The 27605-nt window shown below is 38.4% G+C and overlaps 1 protein-coding gene across 14 annotated transcripts in view; it reads left to right on the forward strand.

The window, feature by feature from the left end:
• The first annotated feature begins 1459 nt into the window (after nt 1-1459).
• The window catches only part of POSTN (periostin), a 43541-nt gene continuing 17395 nt past the window's right edge, over nt 1460-27605 (forward strand). For 5 of the 14 annotated variants that reach the window (XM_019530037.1, XM_019530030.1, XM_019530029.1 and 2 more), the window contains exons 1-14: nt 1463-1674; nt 3100-3198; nt 13843-13907; nt 15356-15513; nt 16165-16329; nt 17274-17420; nt 19032-19173; nt 22136-22348; nt 22535-22669; nt 23226-23374; nt 23949-24085; nt 24791-24921; nt 26323-26453; nt 26644-26746. In XM_019530037.1, the coding sequence (XP_019385582.1) occupies nt 1553-1674; nt 3100-3198; nt 13843-13907; nt 15356-15513; nt 16165-16329; nt 17274-17420; nt 19032-19173; nt 22136-22348; nt 22535-22669; nt 23226-23374; nt 23949-24085; nt 24791-24921; nt 26323-26453; nt 26644-26746 (1897 nt within the window). In that variant the 5' untranslated portion in view covers nt 1463-1552. Of the gene's footprint in view, nt 1675-3099; nt 3199-13842; nt 13908-15355; nt 15514-16164; nt 16330-17273; nt 17421-19031; nt 19174-22135; nt 22349-22534; nt 22670-23225; nt 23375-23948; nt 24086-24790; nt 24922-26322; nt 26454-26643; nt 26747-27605 lie in introns of all 14 variants that reach the window. The other 9 variants (XM_019530038.1, XM_019530035.1, XM_019530039.1 and 6 more) reach the window with 5 other exon arrangements.

Here is a 27605-nt window from a genome sequence, read left to right on the forward strand (position 1 = left end):
AGGATGGAACTAGGAAAGCCCCATACCCTTTGACTCAGAAGGATTTCTGAAATATGCCTTCTGCTTCCTCTTTACATGATGTACTTATCCTAGGAGATGAACTTCAGAAGTGTCACTAGGGTCCATTTCATAGAGGAAGGTCATTTCATGCGATAAGAACAGCTGCCATCTCATAATACGTAAATAAAAACTTAATTCCACTTTTATGACCTTACTTTTTCGGGGTTTGTTCGATTTTATTTTAATTTTATGTACCATTGGAAAGATGGAAAAGCATTTAATCCTGATGCCTAGTGCACTTTTAAAATACAGCCCCACTGAGTAATCCTGAATTATGCTTCCCACCCCAAACTATATGTGCTGAAACATCCATATTTTCTGCCATGTTGTATCTAGTTAACCAGAGGAAAATGGGTCTGAGTGTCATTCCAACAGTTTTAATGCTTACCAGACTCACCTGCAGTTATACACTTACACACCGGGGCATGTTTAACACCCATGCTTGATCTCTAAGTAGAAAACATTCAATGCAGAAATGTAGGGTTAAAATTAAGGTCATGAATGTATCCATTCTTATAAGTATGTGAAAATATTTGTGGATTCATAATTAAAACATCATATGTATATTTGTTTAAAATATTGTATATTATGTGTGTATGCATGTATATACATATATGTCATTTTCTAATGTATATGTCTGCATGATTTAAAGAAAGTTTTCTGTAGGGGTCAGGAATATCTGTATTCCAACAAGGCTAAAACATATACCCCTGTATTCCAGTATGCCACTGGTTCATTTTGTAACCATGGGGAAGTCCCTTTACCATTATGCACTAGTTCTTTCATTTGCAAAATCAGAACTACTCTTCTCTATCTGTTTCAGAGGATTGTTGTAATTATTTGGCTAATGTCTATAAAAGCTGTGAATATATAATATGCCAATTACATTGCCATTAAATAATTAATAACTAATTCACAATTATTATGTTAACATTAGGGTTTTTTTCTGAGGATACATACTATCTTGTGCCAGTGTTTTTGAAGAAGTATTGATTGTAACATTAATCAATTTCATTAATAAAATGGCTGAACTCAGGTCACAACAGGAAATGCACAGGCATGGAAAAGTTACATGGAAAATAAGGGAGTTCTTTTGGGCAGATGTACAACAGCAAGCACAGCAGGACCCTGATCTCAACTCCTGGATGCTTCTTCAGTATAAATGTAAGTCATAAATTACAGCCTGAAGTTCTTTAACATTTAAATGTCAACTAGAAAAATGAAAAGCATCCACTCTTTATGTAATAAGGAAGAGATTAGTCAACACTGGGGGAAAAATAACTTGCTTGGCATGTTTAATGCACGGTATTAATTTAGCTGGTTGAATCTGGCAGCCAATTGAAGTTACTGTTCTCAGGAGGGTGGTACAAAGTTTCAGGTTGATACACTGTTCTCCTCCCACAGCCCTCTAGCATGTATATAAACTGTAAGCTCTTCCAAGCTGTTTGCCAGTTCTCTCCTTAGGCTTTCCAGGAGCAATTGAGGACTAAGGATGAAGATCCTTTTTTTATCCATCTTTTCCATTTTTTTGTTGTCTGCTTTTGACAGAGCAGACTCTTCTGCTCACTATGACAAGATTTTGACCCACAGTCGAATAAGGGCACGTGAACAAGGGTAAGTACATGACTTAACATTTTAAAAGGGAGACTTATTTGCTCCCATATACATCTAAAATGAGATTTGTGTACTGTGCCTACATCTCAATTTTTAAATACATTTATTATGAAATAATCCAAATGACTATTTGTAAGGAAACTGCAAAAATAGACTTTCTGAACTATTGGAAAGTTAAAAAAAAACTCTTGGAGATAAATAAAATGTAGGTACTTCTGTATCATTAAAAGGTTATTATATTTTTGTCACAGATATAGTAAGCGATCACGTATGTTTAAATGGACATTTGACCAGGATAGGTGTACATCTAACACTATTTTCTCTCTAACATGGTTTTTTCTCTCTCTCTCTCTTTAATTCTGTCCTGCTAGAAAGTTTGACTGTGTTCAGTTTTCTTTTGGTTTGTAAACTCTCAGTGAGAGCCCATGGTAAAACTTCTGTTCCTAGTTTAGTAATACAAGAATGTTGTCTGGCATTGCACTCAAACGCAGTGAATCAAAATCATTCTTCTGAGTGAAGGTGACTTAATAGTAGAAAATTGCTCTCAGAGAGAGAAGAAAAATGTTTAAACAGAGCTGTTTCCAGATATGTTGGTGAAATTGATCCTTTTTTTAATTGTACAAAGCTTCTTCCTCTTTCCAAGATGAACTGAATTTTTTTTAGAATAAAAAATGTTTAAGGTTTTCCTCTTCCTTGAAAGGTTATATTCTAGCACTCAGATGGATAAACTACTATACTGTAATAATATACACATTCATGGCAAAATAGTTTTGCTCCTTCAAATGTTCTTTTAAGAAAGTCTCTGGGTAGTAGAACTTTCTGACTTTGTTATATGGCAATTTACCCTGGTCCCACATAATTCTTAGCTTGTTTATTTAGGTGTGCTTAGTATTCCAAACAGTGGCAATCAAAACAGCTGATTTAATTACAGAAGCTGTGGTCCCCCCCTTGAATAAAGAAAAAAGTCACCTTTCTACTCCTCCCCATGACCTACAACCACACAGCTGTGTACAAGATGAAACCTTTAATGAAAAGAGCTTGAAGGTATTCACAGCTCAGTCCCAAGCTGATGGTAATTCACTTAAGGGAAAAAAAAGTAATGTATAATAAAGCTTGATTTGGCACAGCTAACAGGCTCAATTCATTAGAAAGAGGGGGCTGAGTTAGCATAAATAAGCAATCACCTTTCCCTCAAAGGGAGGGTGGTCTTTCCAAGGAACCCTGCAGGGCCATCTCAGGAGCTTGGACTGTGGCTGTCTGAAATCACACCTGCCCTGGGAATTAGAACCAGATGTTTCTCTCTCTCTGTCTCTCTTTTTTTTGCTCCTGTCCCATAAATATTATACTAGAAGCTATTTTCAGTCACTCTCTTTCAAATATATATGAAGTCCTTTTCTCTCATCTGAATTGTTTTACCCTCACCAGGCCGAATGTCTGTGCTCTTCAGCAAGTCATGGGAACCAAAAAGAAGTACTTTAGCACGTGCAGAAACTGGTACCAGGGAGCCATCTGTGGCAAGAAAGCGTAAGTGACACCTACTCCTATTTCATGACCATTCCATGCTTAATAATATATTCTTACAGAAGCCTCCAAATGTTTGCTTCAAATTACAAATTCCCATTGCCAGCAATAGAAATTCTGCAACTGTTAAGACAGTGTTTAGCAAAGAAATGCAACTTGCTTTATAAACAGTAATTGATTTCAACAACCTACTCAGAGGTAGGTGTTAATAAAGCTGGTGAAATAAAGGATAGATCTATACAGACAGACATGATTGTAGCATATACCAGCTCACGCTAGGGAGTATCAGTAATTAAAGCAGTATAGACACAACTGTGTGGGATTTAGTGTTTACTAGAAATCAGAGTACTAGTCTTCCTGGCATTGGGTATGTATATGGTTGTTAACATTCACTATAGCTCACACATCTTCACTGATATTGTTACCGATGCTTATCCCATTAAACCAAGAATATCTAATGTACAGCCCCCAGGCTGTATCCAGCTCATGGAGGTGAGTCATTCAGCTCATGGGGCTTCTTGTTTTAGCTGCCAGTGTTGAAGGAACCTCTGTTTATGCCAGCAGCAGAGTTAACTCTGGCACTGTTTAAGTCCATCACCTTGGCTGCCAGAGATGCAGATTCAGCACAACTCTGGTAGCCATAGTGATGGGGGAGTTTGAGCAGCAGCGGCTTGCTCTGCTTAACTTTTTGACCACTGGTGTTGACACAGAAGCTCTGACAGCTGCAACAAGAAGACCTGCAGGCCGGATCCAGAGGTGGGTCATCCAGCCTGTGAAGAGCCCAATAGTCCAAACTCAGCCTGCAGGACCAAATGAGTTTGAGATCCCTGAATTAAAGACAGGGATACTGGTATATATTACAACTACACCTTCTTTGTGCAATCTAAACATACCCTCAGACTGAAGTTAAGTGACCTGGCCAGTGCTAATATGCAAGATGGGTTGGGGGGACATGGAATTTAGTATTCCCTGGCTCCAGTCATGTGCTGCCACCATGCCTTTAACTACATGCCAGAGGAGGAAAGTAGGACTAGGGCAGTTTCACTGTTGAGGTTGATACCTTTTTTTGCTTCATAGATAAATATGTTTCTATAATTTTTGTTTTAAATATGACCTTAGGATTTCCAAATAAAATCAGTTGTCTCACTACCCTGTGGTCGGTGAAGATAATGGGACACTATCCATCTCTGACCATCTAGTATTTATGGGGCATAGATACATTAGCAGAAGGAACTAAGCCAGAACTCTTCCTGACTTGCATTTCTCACTGCTGCTATGTTGACTAGAAGATCTGACAGAACAGTTATCCTTAGAATTAAATATTTGCAGCACAGAGGCTTTTTTTTTTTACATTGGAAGATCGTAGTGCCAAAAAAAATCTGTGCCTAAAAAAACTGGGGTGGAGCGTGTGAAGGCAGCATACACCACCTAAACTGGAGATTGGCCAGGCAGAGCAAAGCTCTGGATGCTGGCCAGACTCGATGCATCAGATCACTGCTGCTGGAGCCATAGGAGGCCCCAGGACCCAATATAAGGCTGCTGGGGCCAGTCCAGGTGCTGTCCCCAGCTTCCCCTACCTCATCCAGGGCAACTTGCTACATGCCAGAGCATGCACGCATGGACGTTCCACAGGTACAAGTAGCAGTGGCATAACTATGTGCTGCTGCTATTTATCCCTGGGGAAAATACCTATGTGTACTCATCTGGTCATGCCCTTAGAGGTTTTTTGGAAAATTCTACTCCTAGACTACAATGAGTGGATAATAGTGGACCATTTGAACAGGAAGTGACGGAAATCTTAACATTTACATGGTTAGGTTTCAAAATCAATTTTTGAAAAAGGAGGATACATACTTTGTTGGTCTCTGCTTTTACATTTGAACCAGAATACATGAATATGGTTTAAAAAAAATTAATGATCAAAAGGGCCTTTGGTAAATGCACCATGATTGTCACTAATGTCCTTTTGACTTATGTCTGGGCAACTTTTTTTTCAGATGAACCTCTTTTTTTTTTTTTTTTTTTTTTCCCAAAAAAAAGAAGACTGGGACTAATTCTTCAGCCAAAGACATTTAAAAGTCAACACACTTTATTCAACATTTTCAAAATTAAACATTCTGATTATATCTTTATTTTTGAAAATGACTGTTTTGTCAATATTTTTCCTAAAAGTTTACGTGTTCAAACAAAATTTAAAATTAGAGCAGGTTTAAAATTTTAAAAATTCAACATTAGATCTGTGAATTCATAATAGTCCCTGTGGTTGCTACTGGTGCTGACCAGTGTTGGAAGGTCATGAGACTGTTTTGCATTTCTGAGATTCCTGGAAGACATTCTGTGTCATGACAGAACTCTAGAATGGATCCTTATAAGAAATTATGGGGAAAGACAAAGAAGGAAGAGGTGAAGGAGGTCTCCAGTCTTCTTTATGAGAAAATATTTTCAATGTCTTTTAGTGTAATGTGGTTTTGTGAGGTCAGTTATGCTTTTGATATAATAATGAGGATATAATTCCAGCACATAATCTTGCCTTTCAAATATTCCAGTGATTCTCAGATCAGTTCAGACACCAGGGCTAAGTACAGACAGTCAAAAAGCCCAAGGCTGAATCGATTCAGTCTTTGCATCTTAGTCTAAGCTGCAGAGATTAAACTGAGAAACAACTGGACAGACATTCACTTTTGATTCAGGGAATGCAGCCACATACCTGCAGTGGCTCAGGCCAGAAGCTAGGAGGGCACTAGAGCATGGTTCTTTGGCACATAGACAGCATGGTTTGTGTGTTTGCTTCCTTTTCCTGCTGTTCCTGAGGTCTCTGTGATTTGCAGTTCAGAATCACAACAGTAGAATACTATATGGTTCCTTATCACTTCTTCCTGCTTCCAGGTGCCTCTGGGATTTCTAGTCCACAGTCTCAGCCAGCAGTAAGTTTTTAATAGGGCAGGGTACGGCAGCTCTGTATTCAGGGGAAGGGAAGTTTAATCCCCCTCCCTGGCCCCAGACTCCAGCTGGGATTTGCCAGGAGGGGGAGCAGGAGGGAGAAGTCCCTGCTTTCTCCCCCACACTCCCCAACCCTCCTCTGTGGAAGCAGACGGCACAGCCCAACTCAGGACTGGAAAGCATGCTGGGATGCTGGGGAACTGTGATTTTTTAATTTGAACAAGAAAAGGGTCTGGGACAGAAGTTTCATAAACCAGTTTGACCCAAATCCGTTAAGTCTAATACCACATTCAACCAGGTTAGTCTTAAACCAGTTTCAGCCCTTTTGAAATTAGGTTGTGTGCACTGAACTTCTGTTCTGTAACAGGTTTAAACCAGTTTCTGATTACTTAAACCGCTTTATGTCTAACTTCTGTCCCTCGCCCAGGTGTGAAATCTTGGTCTCACTAAAGCCCTTGGAATAACGTCCATTGACTTCAGTGAGGCCAGGCTTTCATCCTGGGCTTTCTGCTATTGTAAACTGAGATAAAATTCACTCTCCATATTTCCCCAAGAGGTTCAGATAAGTAGCAACATTATTATGCTCCTAAATGGGCTTATGTTATCTGACTGAACAGGCAAAGATACTGCTTTAAATTTTCAGAAGGTTTCCTATAAATTTATAATAATAGCTAGAATCTATAATGTTTAAATACATTAATAATAATTAATCCAATAGATTTTGACAAGGTGAGTATGCAGAAGGATCATGATCTGGATCGTGGTCTATCTGCTGCTTTATTTAATGTGCTTAACTCAGTTAGTTATACCTCAGATTTCAGATTCTCAGAAAACAATGGAGATTAATTTCCAGGGCTCAACTTGGTGCCACAGAATTTTTTTTGATCATCCCTCTGACTAGAAACCAATTTTTTTTTAGTTTATTTAATTTTCTTTCACCATTGGAGTCTGTCTTTCTCCTCCAGATGGCATTGCAATTCTAACTCTTTCCTTCAGAGTATATTGTGTCAGTGGTCCAGAGTACTTATTCACCTTCTATAAAGTTTGCCATACCACTGACTTCTTTGGCATTACACCTCATCCCACAGGAAATACATTAGGCAGAAGGATGTTTCCTTCAAATGATTTAGTCTGAACTTCTTTGGAAGTTTTGAAGGCTTTCTTTGGAATATGACCTGCCCATGCAAGTTTACTTCATAAATGTCATGTTTTAGCTGTACCCTGTCCGTGAAAGTCTACGGAGTGTTTTAAGATGACATGGACAGTATTCATTACTTTGCTAAGCCACAGTGGTAACGTGTTATTTTTTATGGCAAGAGACATCATGAAGTGATCAAAGAAATATTCTGAGAAAATAAAGAGATTTTACAGTACTCTAAATAAAGTCCTTGAGGATATTTTGGGATCACTGAAAATCAGTTTGCACAAAGTTATCACACCTTCTTAATTCTTCTTAATTTTTCATGCACTTTTAGGTTAAGCGATGACTGAAAAGTGTATCTAAGAGAAAAAAAAGTAGCTCAGATTAAGTTTAAATTATAGAAGTATTGGTAATTTGTGATTACAGTACAGCATCCAGTCATCTCTGGGGATCTCTGACTTGTAATGGTGGAGAGGCTTGCATGTTCCAATGATCCTGAGAGCAAGGCTGTCGGGATCTTCATGCTCCTGATAGGGTCACCTATGGCAGCAAAGTAGAGTGGGAGATTCCTGACTAAGAGCGAGTCAAGAAGACCTCAATGGTGGACCAGGCAGAAGAAAAGTGTAACCCCCTTTTCAGCAGCTGTAAAGGCAGATGAAAACTGAAGCAGATCAAGGGTCTTCAACTGTCTTGGATTCTATGCCTTGGACTGAGATCCTTATCGGTCAAGGACTGTGCGTTTTGTTGGCATGCAACATCAAGCTCATGCTGAAAGAAGTCACGCACAGGCATCTTCCTTATGGGAATTATATATCTCCTGACTCATTATTAAGACAATCTTACTTGGTCGCAAGTGACCATCCATCATCATCAGAGTATCTAGTATAAATTAGCTGGTACTTAGAGTAATTTTATTGCTAGTAGGAGACTTTGAACAATAGTGTATCTAAAATGAAACTGCAGACTTCACAACAATATTTCTTCTGGTTTTAGCAATGCCAAAGTTAGCAGTTTTCAGATCTTAAATACTAAAACAGTAAGGGTGGCATTTTGTTTTTTGGGGGGTTTTTTTTTGATCAACTAAGTCCTCATTTCTTGGTCATCTGCAGGGTATTTTGACATTTACACTCCCAAGAGAATTTTACTTTTGGAGTCATGCCCCTGTACACATGGACAACTATATGCAGCTACATAGCCACATAGACTGAGCACATATAGTAGCTTCCACAGCACATATATGTGCTCCTTGTAGCTGCATAGTGGACTTTGACATCTGAAATGGAGGAAATCAAAACCCATATCTATGGAACTTAGTTTCATCAATGAAGAGAGGCTGTGTGTATGCACCTCTTCTGTTTCCATTGCTCTGTATTGGGGCACTTACCTGAAAAACCAGAAGACCCAGGGTATGGGCCCTTCTCATCCAGAGAAGGTTTGAATCTGGGACCCTCTTACTTCCTAGCTTAGTACACTAACCACCACGCCAGAGGTCAGCTACTTTTCAGTACCTCTCTGGTGATCTTTTTGAAGCTAACACAGCTGTTGAGAAATCAGGATGAAAGGCAATGCAGGGTGGAAGCTGTGGAATGGTGATTAGCATGCTGTGTTGAGGAAGTCAGAAAGACTCAAATTTAAACGCTTCCTGGGTGATGTTGGTCCATGACTCAGGAGCTCCAGCTTCCCAAATGAGTACCTGACCCACTCAGCTATTTGCAGGGAAAAAAGGAGACTCTCTGTCTCATCTGTGTGTGACTGTTTAGCTGTCTACATGAGTTCAGGAATTCCCCATGGCACATAAGTGTCAAAAATGCCCTGAATATGAACACAAAGTGGCCAGTTAGATGACCAGGAAAGAATAGAATGCCACATTACATGTTCAGGAGATAAAAAGCCTACTTACTTGCTATCATTTCCTATCTACTATTATATGAACAGCTTTTCAAAATGACCTTCTGAGCTGAAGGCCCTTTAGAATTAAGGGTCCCATTTGGACCATGGATGTGTTTGTGGATATTAAACAAGACAAGAAACCATTTACAAAAAAAAGGTGTCCTAAGGCTGCTCTGCAGTTGACAATTTGAAGTTGTCAAATCCCCAAGAGCCTGCTCTGGTATCCAGGTATAACAATCACCAGAATGCCCTGGCCACGAACATTTTACCCTGGGAATACCCACTGTCCAGAAGTATAAGACAGGAGTGGCATTGAGCTCATTTTCTTTGCTTAAGAATTCAGCATTATTACATAGCTATCCATGTATTCATTCAGTCTTGTGTGACCTCATTATGTGCTGAACTGGCAGAGTTATGTTGATGAAACTTCTTGGAGTGTAATGTTACTGCAAAGACAGCAGTAGCTACCTATCTTCATATGTTCCGTATATGAAGACCAATAAGCAATCATATCCAACAGTGATTTAAAAAAATGCTACTGGTTCTAACAGCCACTTGGTATAAGATCTATTAGGTTCACCCTCCCCACAGATCATAATAGCTTTGGATGGCCAGATTTGAATTCCTAGAGGTCCCTCAAAGGAAGCATGCTGTATGTTAAAAGGAATATGATAAGCCAAGGGTATTGTAGTTCTTGGCCAGAGAAGCATTTTCTTTGTCCATTATGTTCTTTGGCTGATGTTCTACTTCACATTCATTGTATTTGCATCAGACTGTATCTTTTCTCTGCTGAATGTGGTGAAAAGAGGAAACCTGTTATTTCTTGTGATATTGCTCTAGCTCTACCCTCTCTTTCCTATCACCAGAAGCAAACTGAGATAGCATAAATACACAGTACATTTACCAGATTCCTTTTAGAACACTTTCTGCCTAGAAAAAAGTAAATTTTCTTATGATATGCTGGGAAATAGATGGGAAGCAGCTAATTGCTGTTCTGCTGTGGAGACTGAACAAGACCCAGCTTCTTTCTGATTACTGCATTTCACTTGTGTATAACTAAAGTTTTGAAGCCCAATTTTTAACTCTTAAAATTCAACCTTGACTTATACACTGTATCACCATCCCCTGCAAGCGGCACCTAGTTTGGCACTTGGCTGGTGCAGCCCAGGCAACACCACTTGCAAAGGATGGGGATGCACCAGCCAAGCACCAAGTCTGTTCTTGTCTGCTGTGAGTGGTGCTACCCAGTGCCAAGCCAAACCTCATCCCCTGCAAGTGGCACTGTCTGGGCTGCACCAGCTGAGTGCCAAGCCTGGTGCCACTTTCAGGGGATGGGACCACAACAGCTATGTGCCAAGCCTGGCCCTTTCACTGTGAGCGGTGCTGCTGAGTGCTGAGCCCAGTGGTGCCTGCTGAGCTCTGAGTGTGGTGCTGCTTGCATGGGATAGGGCTGGGCTTAGTGCTCAGCAGCACTGCTCGCAGGTAGATGAAACTGGGCTCAGCACTTGAATGGCATGACCCCATCCCCTGTGAGTGGTTCCAGGCTTGGTGCTCAGCTGATGCAGCCCAGGCAGTGCTGCTTGCAAGGGATGAGGCCACTCCAGTCGAGTACAGAGCCTGGCCCCTTCCTCTTTGAGCAGCACTGTGGCATGTGCCCATCCCCTGAGTGCCCAGCCTGCAGTGAGGGCACACAGGGGTTGGTAAAAGTTGACTCCATATTTCTGATCCAAAAAGTGAGGTTGACTTAAACACAGGATTTATGACATTCCTAACTTTTTGGATCAGAAAAATGGGGTCAACTTACACACCATGGCAGCCTATACACCATGAAATGAAAACCTAGAGGCATTCAGGGTAGGGGAGGAAAGGGTGAACAGCCTTCCTCTCACACTTATGTGGCCTGTACAAAGGCCAAAAACTTGTTCAGGTGCACCCTGGAGAACACAAACTTACCAGATGAGGAGGAGCAGGGAGGACAAAGGTTTGGCATGCTAAAGGGAAGCAAGGTTCACTGTTGCTACTTTTCATGGAGGAGGAGAAGGTAAAACCCTGCTCCTTGCCAAATGTCACAATCCAGTCTTATACGTGCCAGGTTTGCCTGCTCAGATTTATTTGTTGTGAAATAGGAGTCCAATATATATAGTTGTCTTGCCTTCCCGTGGGACTCTTTTAAAAGGAATTGTCTTAATTGAAAGAGAGGTTATTTTTTAAGAGTGCACAAATCCCTTTTGTGAGTGCTATCTTTGGGTTCGATAAAAAATATCATTCACAAGAATCCTTGCCTCTTCTGTATTTCCTGGACCATCAGAGCTATGAGGTCATTTCAACACTACAAATAACTTTTGAAGCTTACTTAGAATAGGCATGTAGAAAACTTAGTGGAAAAAGTTGTGTTTTTAAAATCCTGTTAAAAAGAAAGAGAAGGAAGTCAAACAACCTACATTCATAGCACAAAATAACTAATAAGACCCTTGTCTGTCTCTAATAAGACATAGGGCATTTGTTCTGATTAAAAGCTCTTTGTTCTTTATCAGCTCAGTCAATTTGCAAGAGATTATGTAGCTAAGAGTCTCACTTGAAACCCCTGCCTGTAACGTTATTTCAGTCTGCTCTCATTTCTATGGCTCTTCAAATAGACTTTATACCACAGTTCTGCAAATCCAACTTTCAAGTAATTGGAGTAAGCTTTTTAATTTAGCATATTTGTGGTGAATATTTTGTCAGCTCTAATTCATTACCAAAATAACAAAACCACACAAAGCTGCCTCTAGAGACCCTTCAGCTGAAAACCTGGAACTCAAAACTGAAACCACATATATGTAGATCAAAGCCTTCAATGACTTACTATCTAGAACTCCAGAACTGCATGAAAGGAGTGCAAATTTAATCCCAGAAAACCCATATGTCTTAAGAACAAAATCATGTAACATTTTGATTGCAAGTTATTTCCAGTGATTCACAGAACTTGGAAAGTAACTACTTTGAAAGCTTAACTGAAGTAAGAGGCTGAAAATGTCTATTTTCAAGCTGCAATATGATATCAGAAAAACAATCTGTAATTCTGCATGCAATACTATGGAGTTATCATTAGTTGAATATCAGCTTGCTGTTGTATAGAATGACTCAAAGATAAGTCATTTCTAAGACAGCTGGTATAGATTTTTCAGTTAACTTCCAATTCCTTTTCTTTTCCCTTCATACATAAACTCTTACTCCTGTTGCTTTGTTTCCCTCTGTTAACTCTTTCTTTGGCCTTGTACAAAGTTCCTGCTCTCCCAGGAGAAACCACATGGGCACAAATGTTCAGGCTGTTTCTCCCAGAGTTAAAATGGCTGCTTCAGGAGAAAAACAACCTGGGAAAAACCAGGGTTAAATTATTCCTAGAAGAGTTTCTCCTGGGAGAGCAAATGTCTGTATATGCCATGGCTTCTCCCTGAAAAGAACATAGTCTTCCATCCTCCTTCTTCCCCTCTATCCTCAGAGGAGATGAACAGTTTGTCTCTGGCTGGACTCTGCTGCTCCAGCAGAAAGAAGGACATGCCCTCTTCATAACCCCCACATTGTACGGCAGGGAAACAGCCTGATCCACACGGTATGGGTCAGCCAGTGAGGGCTGTCATGTTCACTGCTGCCATCTGTTGCTTGGCAGACTAAGGGACCTTGCAAAGTACTCTTGAGATGTGTGCATAGGGACTTTCTATGGCTGCACAGCGTTGACACTGCAAGCTTTCCCTTCTTCCTTTGAATGTCTGTACATATGGCTCTGGGGACATTTCTCTACCAAAAGAACAAAGCCAGGAAAATTCTCCCACGTTATTTGAATGTATGTATGCAGTCTTTGATTCATTGCACCAGTCTAGTTTTCACCTTAAGTGAGACTGCTTCAGCTAGTTATTAATGGCATTTTCTTTGTCTTCCCCATCCTTCTTCATCTTTCTACTGGTTTTGACATAATCAGCCATTCAGTCTTTACTGGCTTCTTTTTCCTTCATTGGCCTTTTTTCTTTAAATGGTCCTCACATGTTTCTTCCTCAATGTCTCCAAGATCTCCTCATCTTGCTTTCTGTCAGCATTCATAAAGCTGTTCCTAACTCCATCCTTTGCTTCTATACCCTGTTGCTGGAATATTTCATCTACCTTCATGACTAAATTCTGAGACGTTTGGTCCTCAACTTTGGTTCTTGCTAAATGCCAGTCCTTTTCCTTTGCATCGACCCCACCGTGTGCTGCATTTACATGTCTTGTCTGTACACTGACAATCCAATGACCCCTGATTACCATGACCTTCTCTTTGGCTTTCTTCAACCCTATCCACTTCACTAAAATTATTACTAGCAAGCTCATTTTATTTACTGGTTATTCAAATCACATCATCCCTTTTTGTGTCTTTCAAAAAATCCATTTTGCTTCCTATACGTGTTCCAAACAATCAATTTGGATAGGCTGCAAATTTTAAATGTTTTATACTTAGTGAATAAATATATTGCAGCAATTAGTACCCCCTACTCTGATATAAACAGAAAATAGGCTACTGAATCTTAAACCTGGATGATCAGTTACATATAGTAATACAAAATGAGTAGAAGTAGACAACATGGGGAAAAAAGAGAACATGAGGTAATGAGTGTAACCTTCGTTCTATTGTGTTTCATTCAGTTTTTTTCTGTATTTTATAGAACTGTCCTATATGAATGCTGCCCTGGCTACATGAAGATGGATGGTATGAGAGGATGCCCAGCAGGTACATTCTTAGATTCATCCGGTCAGCTCTATATATGAGATATCAAGGATGTATATACCAGATTTGCTGTCTGAGTGCCACAGCCTCATATGATGTCAATGGGAGCTCTGTGTTGTCAGCACTATGAGAAAACAGCCCCCAAATATCTAAGACTGAAGTCTCAAAATAGAAGAATAACACGTTAGATGCCATTTTTAAAAATGTATTTAAAACCCTTAAATTTTGAAAATCTGGCTATCTGTATGATTAGTCCTGACAATTTTTTAATCTACTGATGTAGGCAGATTTCCTACCATCAGAAGTACCAGTCCCACTATGTGAGGAGGCAGGAACTGGTGAAACCGTCTATGCATTCCCTAGGCATTTTGAGTCCTGTGTCACTTGTTTCACTGCTTCAAGTAGCCAAGCAGAATTATGCAGGGGAGAGAGAATGTGGAGCCAGTGACTGGATGTGAAATGGCATCAGAATTAGCGGGTGGGTGAGCAGTAGAGGTACAAAAGACTACTTAACTCACTAACCATAAAAAGCAACTTTTCAGTTTTTTCAGAATATAAAGTGGAATACTCCTACCCCTCGTTATTTGTCCTGTTATCTTTTCTGTGGACTGAAATTAGAGCTAAGCAAGTGTTTTTTCAGCAAATAGTAAGTTCACTTAAAACTGTGGGCTTCAGCAGTTCTAAAACTATTCACAAGTTTGAGTTAAATTTACTACAGTTTCATCTAGGAGTTAAAAAAAAAAAAAAAAGAACCTAGGTTCACAAAGTTAGAGGGAGAGCTGTTATTCTCCTTTTTTCATTGCGTTGTTTAATTTCCTTCTTTCTGGGAGGGGATATGAACCCATGCTACTCATCTCATGGCTATAGGCCATGTAGGAAAGGGGTGCAGGTAATGACGGTTCTCACTATATTCCCCGTTGATACTCTTCCATTTGGCATAAATAAATCTTTACTAGATCAGGTAGTGTAATCCAGATGTCCAAATTCAAGTGGGTGACTGAACAACAAGGTTAGCATTTTGCTCACCCTCTGGCTCAGCAAAAGTTCAAGCCACCATAGAAGAGTATCAACAGGAGAGACAAGAAGCATAATTTACAGTTTCTTTCTTATATGGACTTGCAAATTTAGCCTTGCAAATTTAGCAAATAAATGCCCCCAAAGGAAATGTTTCAACTTGAATGGGACATTTGGCCTGAGGCTGGAGTTCATTTTCATCAGTTTTTTCATTCGGCAAATAATTTAAGGCAATTATTCATGTATTCCTAAATGTATATTGCCAACTGTAACTTAATTTGAATAGTTTGTAATTCTTTCTTTAAAAAATTGTAGATGGAAGAGTTCCGTGTCATACATTTTATCGTGCAGTTGAAATAATGGCAGTTGATTTGATTCTCAAAGTTTGCCACCATTTTTGAAGAATTTACAATACTGCTGTCTCTTGTTTATTTCAGTTGCTCCTATTGATCATGTTTATGGTACCCTGGGCATTGTTGGAGCTACCTCCACACAACAGTATTCTGATATGTCAAAGCTGAGAGAAGAAATTGAAGGAAAAGGATCGTTTACATTCTTTGCACCAAGCAATGAAGCTTGGAACCTGTTAGAACCAGTAACTACATATTTCTATATTTATGATTCCTTATTTTAGGATAGCATAAGATTAACCACAGAGCTCTACACCAAATAAGAAGGTTTTATGACCCTTCTATATTAATAGAGATTATACATTTAAACACATTTTGTCTATTTGATATTTAGAACTGTGTTGGAAGGACATAGATATTTTACATATATACAGATATTTTTTCCTTAAATTGTAGAAACAGTCAACATTTGTGAATAGTACCTGTTTGAGCATGAGCATCATTATCATGTTCAAAACAGCACTGAAAATAGTGGAAATACCAGCAAGGGGAATAGAGTAATTGCTTTGTTTGTTGGTGACTCTGGGGAACTGTCCTATAATAACAATTTTAATTAAATCTAATATTGATTTATTTCAAATCAAATACCTCATATGACTTATTTAGGTGGTGAGCCCTGCTGTCTTTGATCTTAAGCAAATCAATTTAGGGAATATTTTAGCTAGCCGAAGATTAGTAAGAAAGGAACTGAAATATTTGCCTAGTCAGAAGAAATATATGTTCGAAACTATATTGAAAGCATATGTTTTGACAAGTGTATATAAGTATATATTAACTATATATCTAGTTGATTGGAAGAATATTCCTGAGATGTCTAACTGAATCTTCTTCCTCAGGAAATTCATAAGAATTTGATTGACAACGTAAATATTGAACTGTACAATGCTCTCCATCACCATATGCTAAATAAGCGTATGTTGACAAAGGATCTTAAGAATGGCATGACTGTTGTATCTATGTACAATGACCTGAAACTGCTTATTAACCACTATCCTAATGGGGTAAGTTTGTCATAAGTATCTTTTATACAATGTTTCATATTTTCACTTCCTCTTACTTCAGTATTCTTTGTCTAAAGAAGAGAGAAGGTCATGGTGGGATTAGTGCTCAACATAGATTAATAGATGTTTGGATTGGAAGGGACCTCAGTAGATCATTGAGTCTGACCCCCTGCCCTGGGCAGGAAAGTTATGTACATGTTAGTAATGCTTCTAATTTTACAAATGTTAAACTAAAATCTATTTATAAAGGACACATTCATACACTGAAAGCTAAATTTTAAAGAAAGAATTAAGTTACATGGGCTATTATTATTAGAAAAAGAAAACAAACTCCAAATTTTCCTTTAAACAGAGGGAGCCTTTTGTGACTAAGAGAGATTATTATAATTATACATCTAAACAGGTAGATATTCTGTTTAGATGTGCATCATGTGTCACAAAATACATTTTGATCAAATCCTTTCTTTCATGTGCAGCCCTTGGAACAAGTGTATTTATTTAATGCCATAAGAGTATCTATTAACTTCATTTTAGAAGGGCCATAGTCAAGTCACTAGTATTTTTGTTCTCTTCAATTCATGGAAATTGTTAAATCAGTACTTAGAAGATCACAAGCCAAAAGAAACACATTTTTTTTTTATCCATTTAAGGGGAATGGAACATAAATCTAAATAACCATGATTAGGTAATGGAGTTAGATGATGAGATCAAAGTGACCTGAACATATAGATCTCTTTATTAGATGTTTTCTAGGTGTTTTCCAAGGGGAAAAAAAATTCCAACATTTCAAGTGTTAAAATTCACCTTCATCTTAACTCAAAAGTAAAGGAAAACATAATAAATACACTGTCACTGTCTAATACTTGCTTTGAGTATTATATGAGATGCATGCCAAGTGTATGGTCAAATGCCTGTTAACATTTTCTTGCTTGATTCTTTAAAAGGTTGTTACTGTTAACTGTGCCAGGATCATCCATGGCAACCAGATTGCTACAAATGGTGTTGTTCATGTCATCGACCGTGTCCTGACTCCTGTTGGAAATACTATTCAAGATTACCTGGAAGTTGAGGATGATCTCTCATCCCTTAGAGTGAGTGGGGGAAAATGCTAATAAAAACCCACTTCTTTTGATTTTGTAATTCTCTCCCTATCTCTCTTATGTTTAGCTATAAGAAAGTAGTTATACACTCTGAGGAAAATAAAATAAATTAAGGACTAGTCCACCAAATAATGCAATGAGAAAGGACAATACATATTTCCAGTAGGGGCTCAATCCTGTACTTCAGAGGATCTTTTATGTCAGTAGGGCAGATTATGTTGTGTGCCTAATTCTTTAAGAACTGTGGTATTTAGTCCATGCAAGGAAAAGTTGCAGGACCCAGCCCCATTTGAATAAGATGACATTTACAGACAAGCATGGATGCAATAAAGACAGCACCAACTGGCATTGGAGCTTAGCAGATCTCACTGGTTTCAAAAGGCTGACAGACAGATGGGCGGGTGATGTGCCAGAGCCACAGCACTGGGCTACTAGGGGATCTACCCAGACCTCTCTTCCTCTTCTGGAGCTGAGGGATTCTTTATTCCTTTCTTTTCTACTTTCTCGTCCTTCTCTCTTCCATGGAAGAAGGAGGAAAGTTAAAAGCATCTTACCTCTTTGTTGTACAAAGAGGACCCTCCTATAGGAAGAACCTGCCCTTCTGTGTATCCCTGCTTCCCTGCTTTACTAGCAGCAGTGACCAGGGATCCTGGTTTTCTCTGAACTAAAAAAAAATCCCAATTTTTGTTAAAAAAAAAAGTAACCCCAAATCCACGTTTCCATGATTAAAATGAAACACTACTATATATACATCAATATATAAGTGGTGCTTCATTTTAATCATGGACAATGTGGATTTGAGGTTACTTTTTTTTTTTAACTGAAAATTGGGGATTTTTTTAAATCAGAGAAACCCAGGACCCCTGTTAGTGACATACTAAACACAGTATAATTATACTTTCATGCTGGGAAGGCAAAGAGGAGATGCAAGGCAAAATGTAGCTCTTGTTTTAAAATAAGTCCAGAAATATTAAAATAAGGTTGTTTTAATAAATTGTTCAACAAAATTTTCAAGCATATAGGACCACTGGACTGAAAGGCATCTCCTTTGTAAATGGGTTCAGTCCCTTTCTGTTCCAGGCAACCAAGTTGTATAACCCTTTTTTATAAACTAGTCAATGTACATTATTTGTATTTATACTTTGAGTTGAGTGTTTTGTTATGGTTGAATCTAAAGATATTATATGGACTGGCTGGTCTCCAGCTCGGTCAGTAGAGTTGCAGCACATTTGCTTCAGTGTTAATGGTAACTAAATCTCTCTTAGCATCTGCTAAGTCATCAGAGAAAGTTGAAACATTAAGCTAAGGCATTCTAGAGATTTTAATTTCTTACTATTTACTTGGTTTTTGTAGTTTGGCAGTCTTCTGGAGCATATTGTTGTTAATTTCAACCTAAAATATTTGGATAAACAACCTAGAAAGCTAAAACATGGTATCATTTACAGAGAATTTTATGGGTCAGATTTTACCTAGAGATTCATATGCACACATCCCAGGGTTCTCACTGGAGCTTTGAGCATACACAGACGGGATTTGTCTAAGTTTTCTATGTTAAGGGCATTGTGGGAGGCTATGTTCTCTGACAGGAAATTTCTTTTCTAGGCTGCTTCCATTGCATCAGAGGTTTTGGATACACTTGGAAAACCTGGTCATTATACACTTTTTGCTCCTACCAATGAAGCTTTTGAGAAACTGCCAAGGGGAGTCCTGGAAAGGATCATGGGTGACAAGGTGGCTGCTGAAGGTATTTCAATGATTTTACCTGTTTGTTTCTGAAAAATTCAAATATGAAATTCAGGCACAACCAGATTGGGAGTTAGAAACTAAGGAATTGTAAAACCTCCAGAATCACTGAAAATGTATGAACATTATAACTGTTTATATGCTTCTAATAGGAAAGGATCTCAGTTTTATAGTTCAGATAGAGTTGCAAGGTGGCATCTGACTTGGGTTTTGACCCAAACTCATCCCATAAATAAGTCTTCCATAATAAGGGTGCATGCATTCTATGGGCTAAATTCTGACTGGAAATACCCATAGCAATTTGTTAAGTGAAGTGCTATGCACCTGTCTTGTGCTGAGTCAGTAATAATAAACTGAAGGTTATGCTCTTGTTCATTATAGGAAAAGTGCAGTCAAGACAATTTGACCTCTTTAGCAATTAACAAAAATAAACAGATTCCTAAATCCAATTGAAATTAATTGGGGATGGTTGGGGGGAGGGGGGCGGGGGAGAGGTAAACATGTCCTGACTAACTTGGGAATCTCCCCATTAAAACTTAGGCACTTATCTTACTCCAAGGTAAGATCTTACCCTATAAGCTTTAATTTTGATCTTATGCTCAATGGATGCATCTACATGCTCAGTTAATGCAAAGCAATAATCTCCAAAGCAGTTTGAGCTGGACTAAACTATTCCCAAACTCAGTGTCTACATATAGGCCCAGGATAGCACCAATCTGAGCCAGGGAGGAGCAGGCCTGGGCTGGCAGGGACACTGTGGATCAGCCCTGGGCTCTGGGTGGCAGCATCAGGAGGTAGAGGGGCTGGCTGGGGCATGAGGGTGCTGAAAGTCTGGAGCCATGTGGCTGCAGTCTGGCCCCCAGCTGGCTGGGCTGACCAGGAGCAATTTACACCTGCTGTCAGTGTCTACACACATATTTAATCACAGTAAATTACTCCAGCATAAGATACTACTGTCCCCGACAGTACTACAAACAGACTACAAACAGTGTAAATTAATTTACTGCAGTCTAATACTGTCATACACATAGATAGTGACACTTTACTCTGCAGCCAGTCTACTCAACAGTGAGCACATCTACACAAGATACTATGGCAATGTAGCTCATCACTATTGCACATTGCTAGTGCATGGTAGGGTCAGAAAGTGACCCGTGCACTTCCAGGACTGCGCAATAATTGTGGTTCCTGTGCAGTAATGGCAGTTACTGTGTAGTCATTTAGTACTTGCTAACTGCTAAAGTATGTACTAAAAGACTGTGCAGTCAGGTGCATGTGTAGACATGCTCAGTGAAGCGCATGTGTAGTTTTGGCCACTGAGGCAGAACTCACATTGGTTTAATGGACGTATTTGTAGCAGGACTACTGAATCACCAGCACCCAATGGAAAAACAAGAATATAGTGGGTCAGATCAACATATGGTGTAACCTTTGTTAATTTTTAGTGGAAATATATTGACTTGATCCAGTGTAGGATCTGATACAATATTACTACTAGAATCAGATAATAATAATTATGCAGTGCACTTCAAACAATAGAGGTAATACCAGTTTCCCTGTTCTACTAATACTCATTTGCATAAATAAGCTGAAGGCAGTGTAATAGTATTATTTTAAAATGTTACTCATCACTGAATCCCAGTTCTTGATCAGATTGCCTTGCAAAGGTATCATAACACTCTCTAACACACTTACCTACAGTTGTGTGCTACCTAGGAATAAGAATTCTATAACAACCGAGTTGTCAAATGGGAGACTATGTATCTAAAAGTAATGAACATTGACTACATCCATTTGTACCTCATAAAAATTTACTTTCCATAAAAGGAAGTCCCATTAGAATCATTATTGTTGGAATTGCAGTTAGCATCTGTCCTTCCCATTAAGAAAAGGCAGTTACTGACTAGTGCAAGAGTGAGTATTTCCCTCCTGCTTCAAATTACCAGAACAGGTCCCAAGGGATTCAAAATAAGTGTAAAAGCAGGATGTCTGGAAACAATCTATGGAAACCTATGCAACTGCACTTTCTGTATGTATTATCATGACTATTTAAGGTGCTTTTCTAGGTTAACTGCAAAGAGCATTTTTTTGCTTATGTCTTTTAAGCTTCTTTTTGCAATTATAAAATGTGTTTCCAAAAATGTGGGGGATTACCCCCAATTTTTTTTTAGAAAAACACCAGACATTTTTAAGGCTAAGTCCTGTTTCAACTTCACACAGCTAACAACATTTGTGTAGCTGCGCAACCACAATTTTGGACCCTAACCTGCATTTTGATTTTTATTTGTACTTGTGGTGCAAGAGGATTGCCCTACATGTGTACTTGCTGGAAGTGTAATTAGGGAATGTCTCCAGGTGAAAGATGAGTCAGGTTCTAGTTACAGCTCACCCAGAGGAGGTTTGAACCTGCACTACTTACTGACAAGTACTCTAACCACAAAACCATGGGAGAGGTATAATTGAGGGCTCTCCCACTTTACCTTGCATTTAATATTCATTAGAGAAAATGGGCAAACAACACTGAAACTATTTCTGCTGTATAGGGAACAGAAGCCCAGGCTAGAAGTTAAGACCTTCTCCTCAGTATCCATCTCAAAGAACCACTCTTCTAATTTGCCACCACCTGGCCCTACATAACTTTCTCTTCTGGCTGCCCATTGAGCCAGCTTCAAGAGTAATGTTGGAAACAGTTCTCTGTAAAGTCTAGCCAGTGGTTTAGTAGTTAGTACAATTTCATAGAATCATAGAAAATTAGGGTTGGAAGGGATCTCAAGAGGTCATCTAGTCCCAACTAAGGAAGTATTACAACAAACCTGTTAGGTATTGTAGTAACTGATGAAAAATAAAGATGATTATTCTAGATTAGTTTGCACACCAATTTAGTCACAATCCATTAAACTGTTTTATGTAATCCTGTTACCATTAAGCACCTGTACATGAATGTTTTATTTTTCCCTCCTCAGCTCTCATCAAGTTCCATATTTTAAATACTCTCCAGTGCTCTGAAGCCATCATGGGTGGAGCAGTCTATGAGACCTTGGAAGGAAACACAGTGGAAGTGGGATGCGATGGTGAAAGCCTGACTGTAAATGGAATCAAGATGGTAAAGAAGAAAGATATCGTGACAAGCAATGGTGTCATTCACCTCATTGATAAAGTGTTGATTCCTGATTCTGGTGAGTGACAGCTATAAAATTGTATACGTACCAGAATATTTTTTTACTAGATGGCATTTTCAGATGTCTACACTGGCTGGTTTGTTGAGTGGACTTGCCTGTGTATTTCCTTGGGACTTATTTAAAAACCCTATACCCATGCAAACTAAGACTGACTTTCCTTTCCTTTCCTTTTATGAATTGCAGCTAAGCAAGTCCTTGAGCTTGGCGGTGCCCAGCAGACCACCTTCACAGACCTGATGGCACAGCTTGGATTGGCTTCTTCTCTAAGACCAGAGGGTCAATACACCCTGTTGGCTCCTCTGAATGGTGCTTTCTCTGGTAGGTAATATTAGAAGAGAGTCAGCTCTATCTCTTACATAGTATCAAAATATGTTAAAATCATATTTGCTGACATCATGGCTTTCTAGAGGAATTTTTTCCCTTGTGTTTATTTTATGACCCAATGAAATGATGAAATTTAGAACGAGAGAAGTTTTGTCCTTTTCGATACCCATGTTCAGTGAAATTCATTATACTAAAGAGGAATCATAAAAGGCCTGATCTTAAGTCTGCACAGTTTTCTTATGTCAATGATATCGATACCTGTTTGGTCATTGGAAATATTTGACCTAAAATAAAATGCAAAATATACATCGATGCTTAACAGAAATGGGTGAATGTAACAATATATTAGTGACCATTTGTCTAAGAACCCCCAGTTCATGTGACTTTTATATTTTCAGCCTTTCTTATTTACTGTCAATATACTCTTCAGAACCCCACTGAAATCTAAGTTGCAAAGAAATCCAAGAATTTTGAATAAATGACTATACTCTGTGCAATAAATTTACCTGAATGCAAGAATAATTTATATATTGTGTTTTAAATTTAATAGATGATACCCTGAGGATGGATCAACGTCTTCTGAAACTGATCCTGCAGAACCATGTTTTGAAAGTGAAAATTGGGCTCAATGAGCTCTACAATGGACAACAATTAGAGACCTTGGGAGGAAAATTGCTCAGAGTCTTTGTGTACCGCACAGTAAGTAAAGGACGACATAACTATCCTATCTCTGATAAATAAAATGAAACCAAACGCTTACACAGAGTGTAAGCTCAGTTGAATGGAAAACGATATTGGTGTTACAGTTATGCTTACTATTAAAAGTCAAATGACAGGCCTTTATATCACTGTACATGAGAGGGCTTGAGGTTTTTTAATTTTATTTTGATGTATTATAATTAAATGAAACTTACATAAATGGAAACTTTGCCTGAATAGAAATTCAATTGAAAGCAAAGTAAAGGCTTCAAGGTTTGACTCATAATAAAGAGTTCAAAGTCTTAGTTTTTAAAAACAACTAACAACACTTTTCAAGTGAAGTAAGTAATCAGCATGGGAAATATTTACATATTTATTTTACACCTATGTAATGGCTTCCTTTTGCACAATACCTGTTACTGATCTTTAAAAAAAGAAAATTTGCAAAGGAGAAGCTAGATAAATGATATTTTTAAATGATAGGGATTGCAAATGAGGTCTCATTTCATCCAAATAGCTTGTCATTATCAGAGCTCTGCTGTTGGGTCACTTTTCTTTTTTCTCTTTTAATCAGGCTGTATGTATTGAAAATTCATGTATGGTGAGAGGAAGTAAAGAAGGAAGGAATGGTATTCTTCACCTTTTCAGCGAGATCATCAAACCAGCGGAAAAATCACTGCATGAAACACTAAAGAATAATAAACAATTTAGGTAAGCCAATCTTTTGATAGTGTAGAAATCTCTGTGGAGACTGTCTATGTAGACTAGGCCTGGTTAGAAAAAATCATGTTTTTTAACAAAAATAGGGGCCAGGGGAAGGGAAGGTGTTCCCTTGCTGCCCCTCTTCCCCACTAACTCTATTTTCTAATCAGCCATACCAGAGACATAGGAAACGGTTATAGTATTGTTATAGAGTCTCACTCTGAGCACCAGTCCAGTGTTTTTATAACATTTGTGTGGCAATAGGAGGCCAGATCAACATTACATTTCCCACTTGGAAATTCTCCAGTACAAAGAGGGGCCCTGGCACTGCAAGTCTGTTTTCATGGCCTCACTTGGTCCCTTCCATTCAACTAGTGGTAAATCTAGAGGGTAAGGGTCTAGAAGGGTTTTGGCCAAAATGTTTTCAATAGGACTATTTGTGGAGTAAGATACTACACATTGGGTGTGTCTACAGGAGATGTTTACTGCAGAAGTGCCTAATTAGCTCCACAGTAAATTTTAATTATGTATGTCTTCTTTCTCCATTCCCTCTCTTCCTTGAAATCACTTGACCTAATCACAAGGGAAAGTACTAGATATGTTTTCTTTCCTAAGAAAACAGACTTGTGTGTTCCAAAAGTTTCTTTCAAAATGTATTTTGTGAAGGAATCTATGGGAACTGAGATATAACAGAACATGTTTTTTTCTGATTAGCACATTTCTCAGTCTGGTGAAAGCTGCAGATTTAGAAGACCTTCTTACACTGCCTGGAGAATGGACTCTGTTTGTCCCAACCAATGATGCCTTTAAAGGGCTGACTAATGAAGAAAAGGAAATATTGATCAGTAAGTAGCAGAACAGAACTACAAATGGAATTAGCAGGGCTGAAATCCTGGACCCATTGAATGAAAGGCAAAAACTCCCACTGAATTCAATGGAGAAGGATTTGAATATGAGGGAAAATACAGACCTTATATTTAGATAGACTTAACTAAGTTTAGGTTAACTAGCATCTAAACTGTGCTGCTTGCAGAAAATCACATAACTTGGACTGACTCCACCTTTGGTTTTTTGAATGTCTGTGCCTAGCCTAAGTGCAGTTCTGTAGAAACATTCAGGGAGGTTAAATCAGAAAAAAAATGGCTGGCCAGAGCTAAATTGGTTCACCTGAGGAGATGAACTGGGAGAGAAGAAAATGTTCACATTCTTTTCATAATAAAATGAAATCTGATTCCAAAATATCAACATTATCTCTGAACTGTAATTAGCTTACCCACCCCCACCAACTCTAGGGTGCAACCAAACACAACTAGCTTTATTGGCATATTTCTCTAACACAATGGAAAGTTCATTATAACTTTAATGGGAGCAGAATAGTGTATTGATAGAGGTATGAATTGTCATTATTTCTGTCTGGGAGGTGTTATCACAGTGAGTAATTATGATAAGTTAGATGTCAATTATTAGCTGTTTCATTGCTAGTCATTTTAAGACCTCCGGATTTGTGGAAAGAGTTTACATACAGAATCCCTTTTTTCACTCTGACAATTCACATGCAGCAGGGGTTTCCAGACCACAGTACATGTACAGCTGGGAGTACATAAGACATTTCTGAATGGTGTGCAGGATAAATTCTGTAATGGCAGATTTAATTTTCATTATAATAATAATTGGCTTTTAAGGGGTTAAAATATAATATGCATGCTGGTAGGGTATGTGGGAAGGTGGTAAATCTGGAAGGAGGTACTCAATAAGAAAAAGGTTGGGAACCGCTGATATACAGAATTGATGATATTTTACTCTTTCAAAAAGTTTAACTTGTGAAAATTTAATATTGCAGGCTGTTTAAAATCAATCTTATTCTAGTCATAATGAGCTTGATGCTGCATTACACTTGTTGTTTGTGGGATTTACACTGGAATAGAACAGACTGGAGCATTCAGAGGCATAACGTTTAGAAACAAGTGACTAACGCTGAATGTTATTTTATTCTATATGTTTTTATACCACTATTATCATTATATTATCTGAGTATGAACCAGTAGTCTGCTAAATAATGTGACTAACTCCTTTCATATGTTTGGTTCATTTTCTCTCTCTCATCTTTTTGTCAGCAGGAGTAACATATGGAATACAAAAATCTCATCTCCTATGACTGCCTAAACAATAGGTGCAATGAGGCTCATTCCATATCTTAAAAAATCAACTAAACAACATTATTTAATGTTTGGTTTTTTTTTATATAGGGGACAAAAATGCTCTCAGGAACATTATTCTTTATCACCTGACACAAGGAATTTTCATTGGCAGTGGTTTTGAACCTGGAGTGACAAACATCCTCAAAACTATCCAAGGCGGTAAACTGTACTTGAAAACAGTAAGTCTGGTTAAACAAATTCCCTTGATACACCTTGAAATAAAGATTTGGCATGTCATGACCATGAATTGAATGCACATTACAGAAAGACATTCATACTTGAAGAATATGCAACTGCTAGAATGATAAAACGCGTTTCTTGGAAATATACAGGTTCACTATCTTGTGTTCTCTCATTATTGTTTCTTAGGTAAATGACACGCTTCTGGTGAATGACCTGAAGTCAAAGGAATCTGATCTCATGACAACTAATGGTGTCATTCATGTTGTAGATAAGCTCTTATATCCAGCAGGTGAGTATCATACGGGGAAAAAATTCACATCATGGGTCCAGATTCTCTTCCACCTATTTACAGAAGCTTTCTTAGTTGCCCAAGTGTAAGTCTATTTCACCCGGCTTGAGTCCCTGAAAATAAACTATGCATCTACTTTGGTAACACACCACTATCTGCCCCTTCAGACTGAGTCATAAAAAAACAATGGTGCTATAACAAACTATAATGGGGGAGTGCACTGTTATAGCAATGTAGCTGCTGGTCACGTGTTGACACCTGTTGATGCTACTACAGTGCTGTAGTGCATGTAGCATCACATATAGATGTGCCCTGTGTGTGTTGATTTTTTTTATAAAGTCACCTCCTTTATGCAAAGTAGAAAGAAGAAAACTTTGTCTTATTATTAATGTTATGGATGACTGTCATCTGATTCAGAGAGATCTTTTTGAACTGCAACAACATCTCCAACCAAAAGAAAAATATAGGATGGTCCAAATTATTAACCCAACCAATTATGTGTGATGAGAGCAAGAGACAAACAGAAGTGGAAAAAAAGATTTGGACCCAATATTATAATCACAGCCCCTTCTGATCATTAAGAATGATGGCCAAAGGAAGTAGTTATGGTTGCTTGTGCCCAATACACATCAATGCTACTTCTTCCAGGCATTATTAATCTTACAAACACTAAATTGCTTTCATTGTCATTTATATAGAAAAAACATTTTTTTATTAATGGAATGAAAATTGTCAGAGTGTGTCATTCAATTATAAATCCAAATATTATTGTCTGCTAAGCATAAGAGATGCCTTCAGTTCAGAAATATACAGTTCATGCCAGTTAGTGAACTACAGTTCTTTGCATTTCCTTCTGTTT

The sequence above is a fragment of the Crocodylus porosus genome, unplaced genomic scaffold (assembly GCF_001723895.1).
Source record: "Crocodylus porosus isolate Cpor-Errol unplaced genomic scaffold, CroPor_comp1, whole genome shotgun sequence".
Lineage (NCBI taxonomy): Eukaryota > Metazoa > Chordata > Crocodylia > Crocodylidae > Crocodylus > Crocodylus porosus.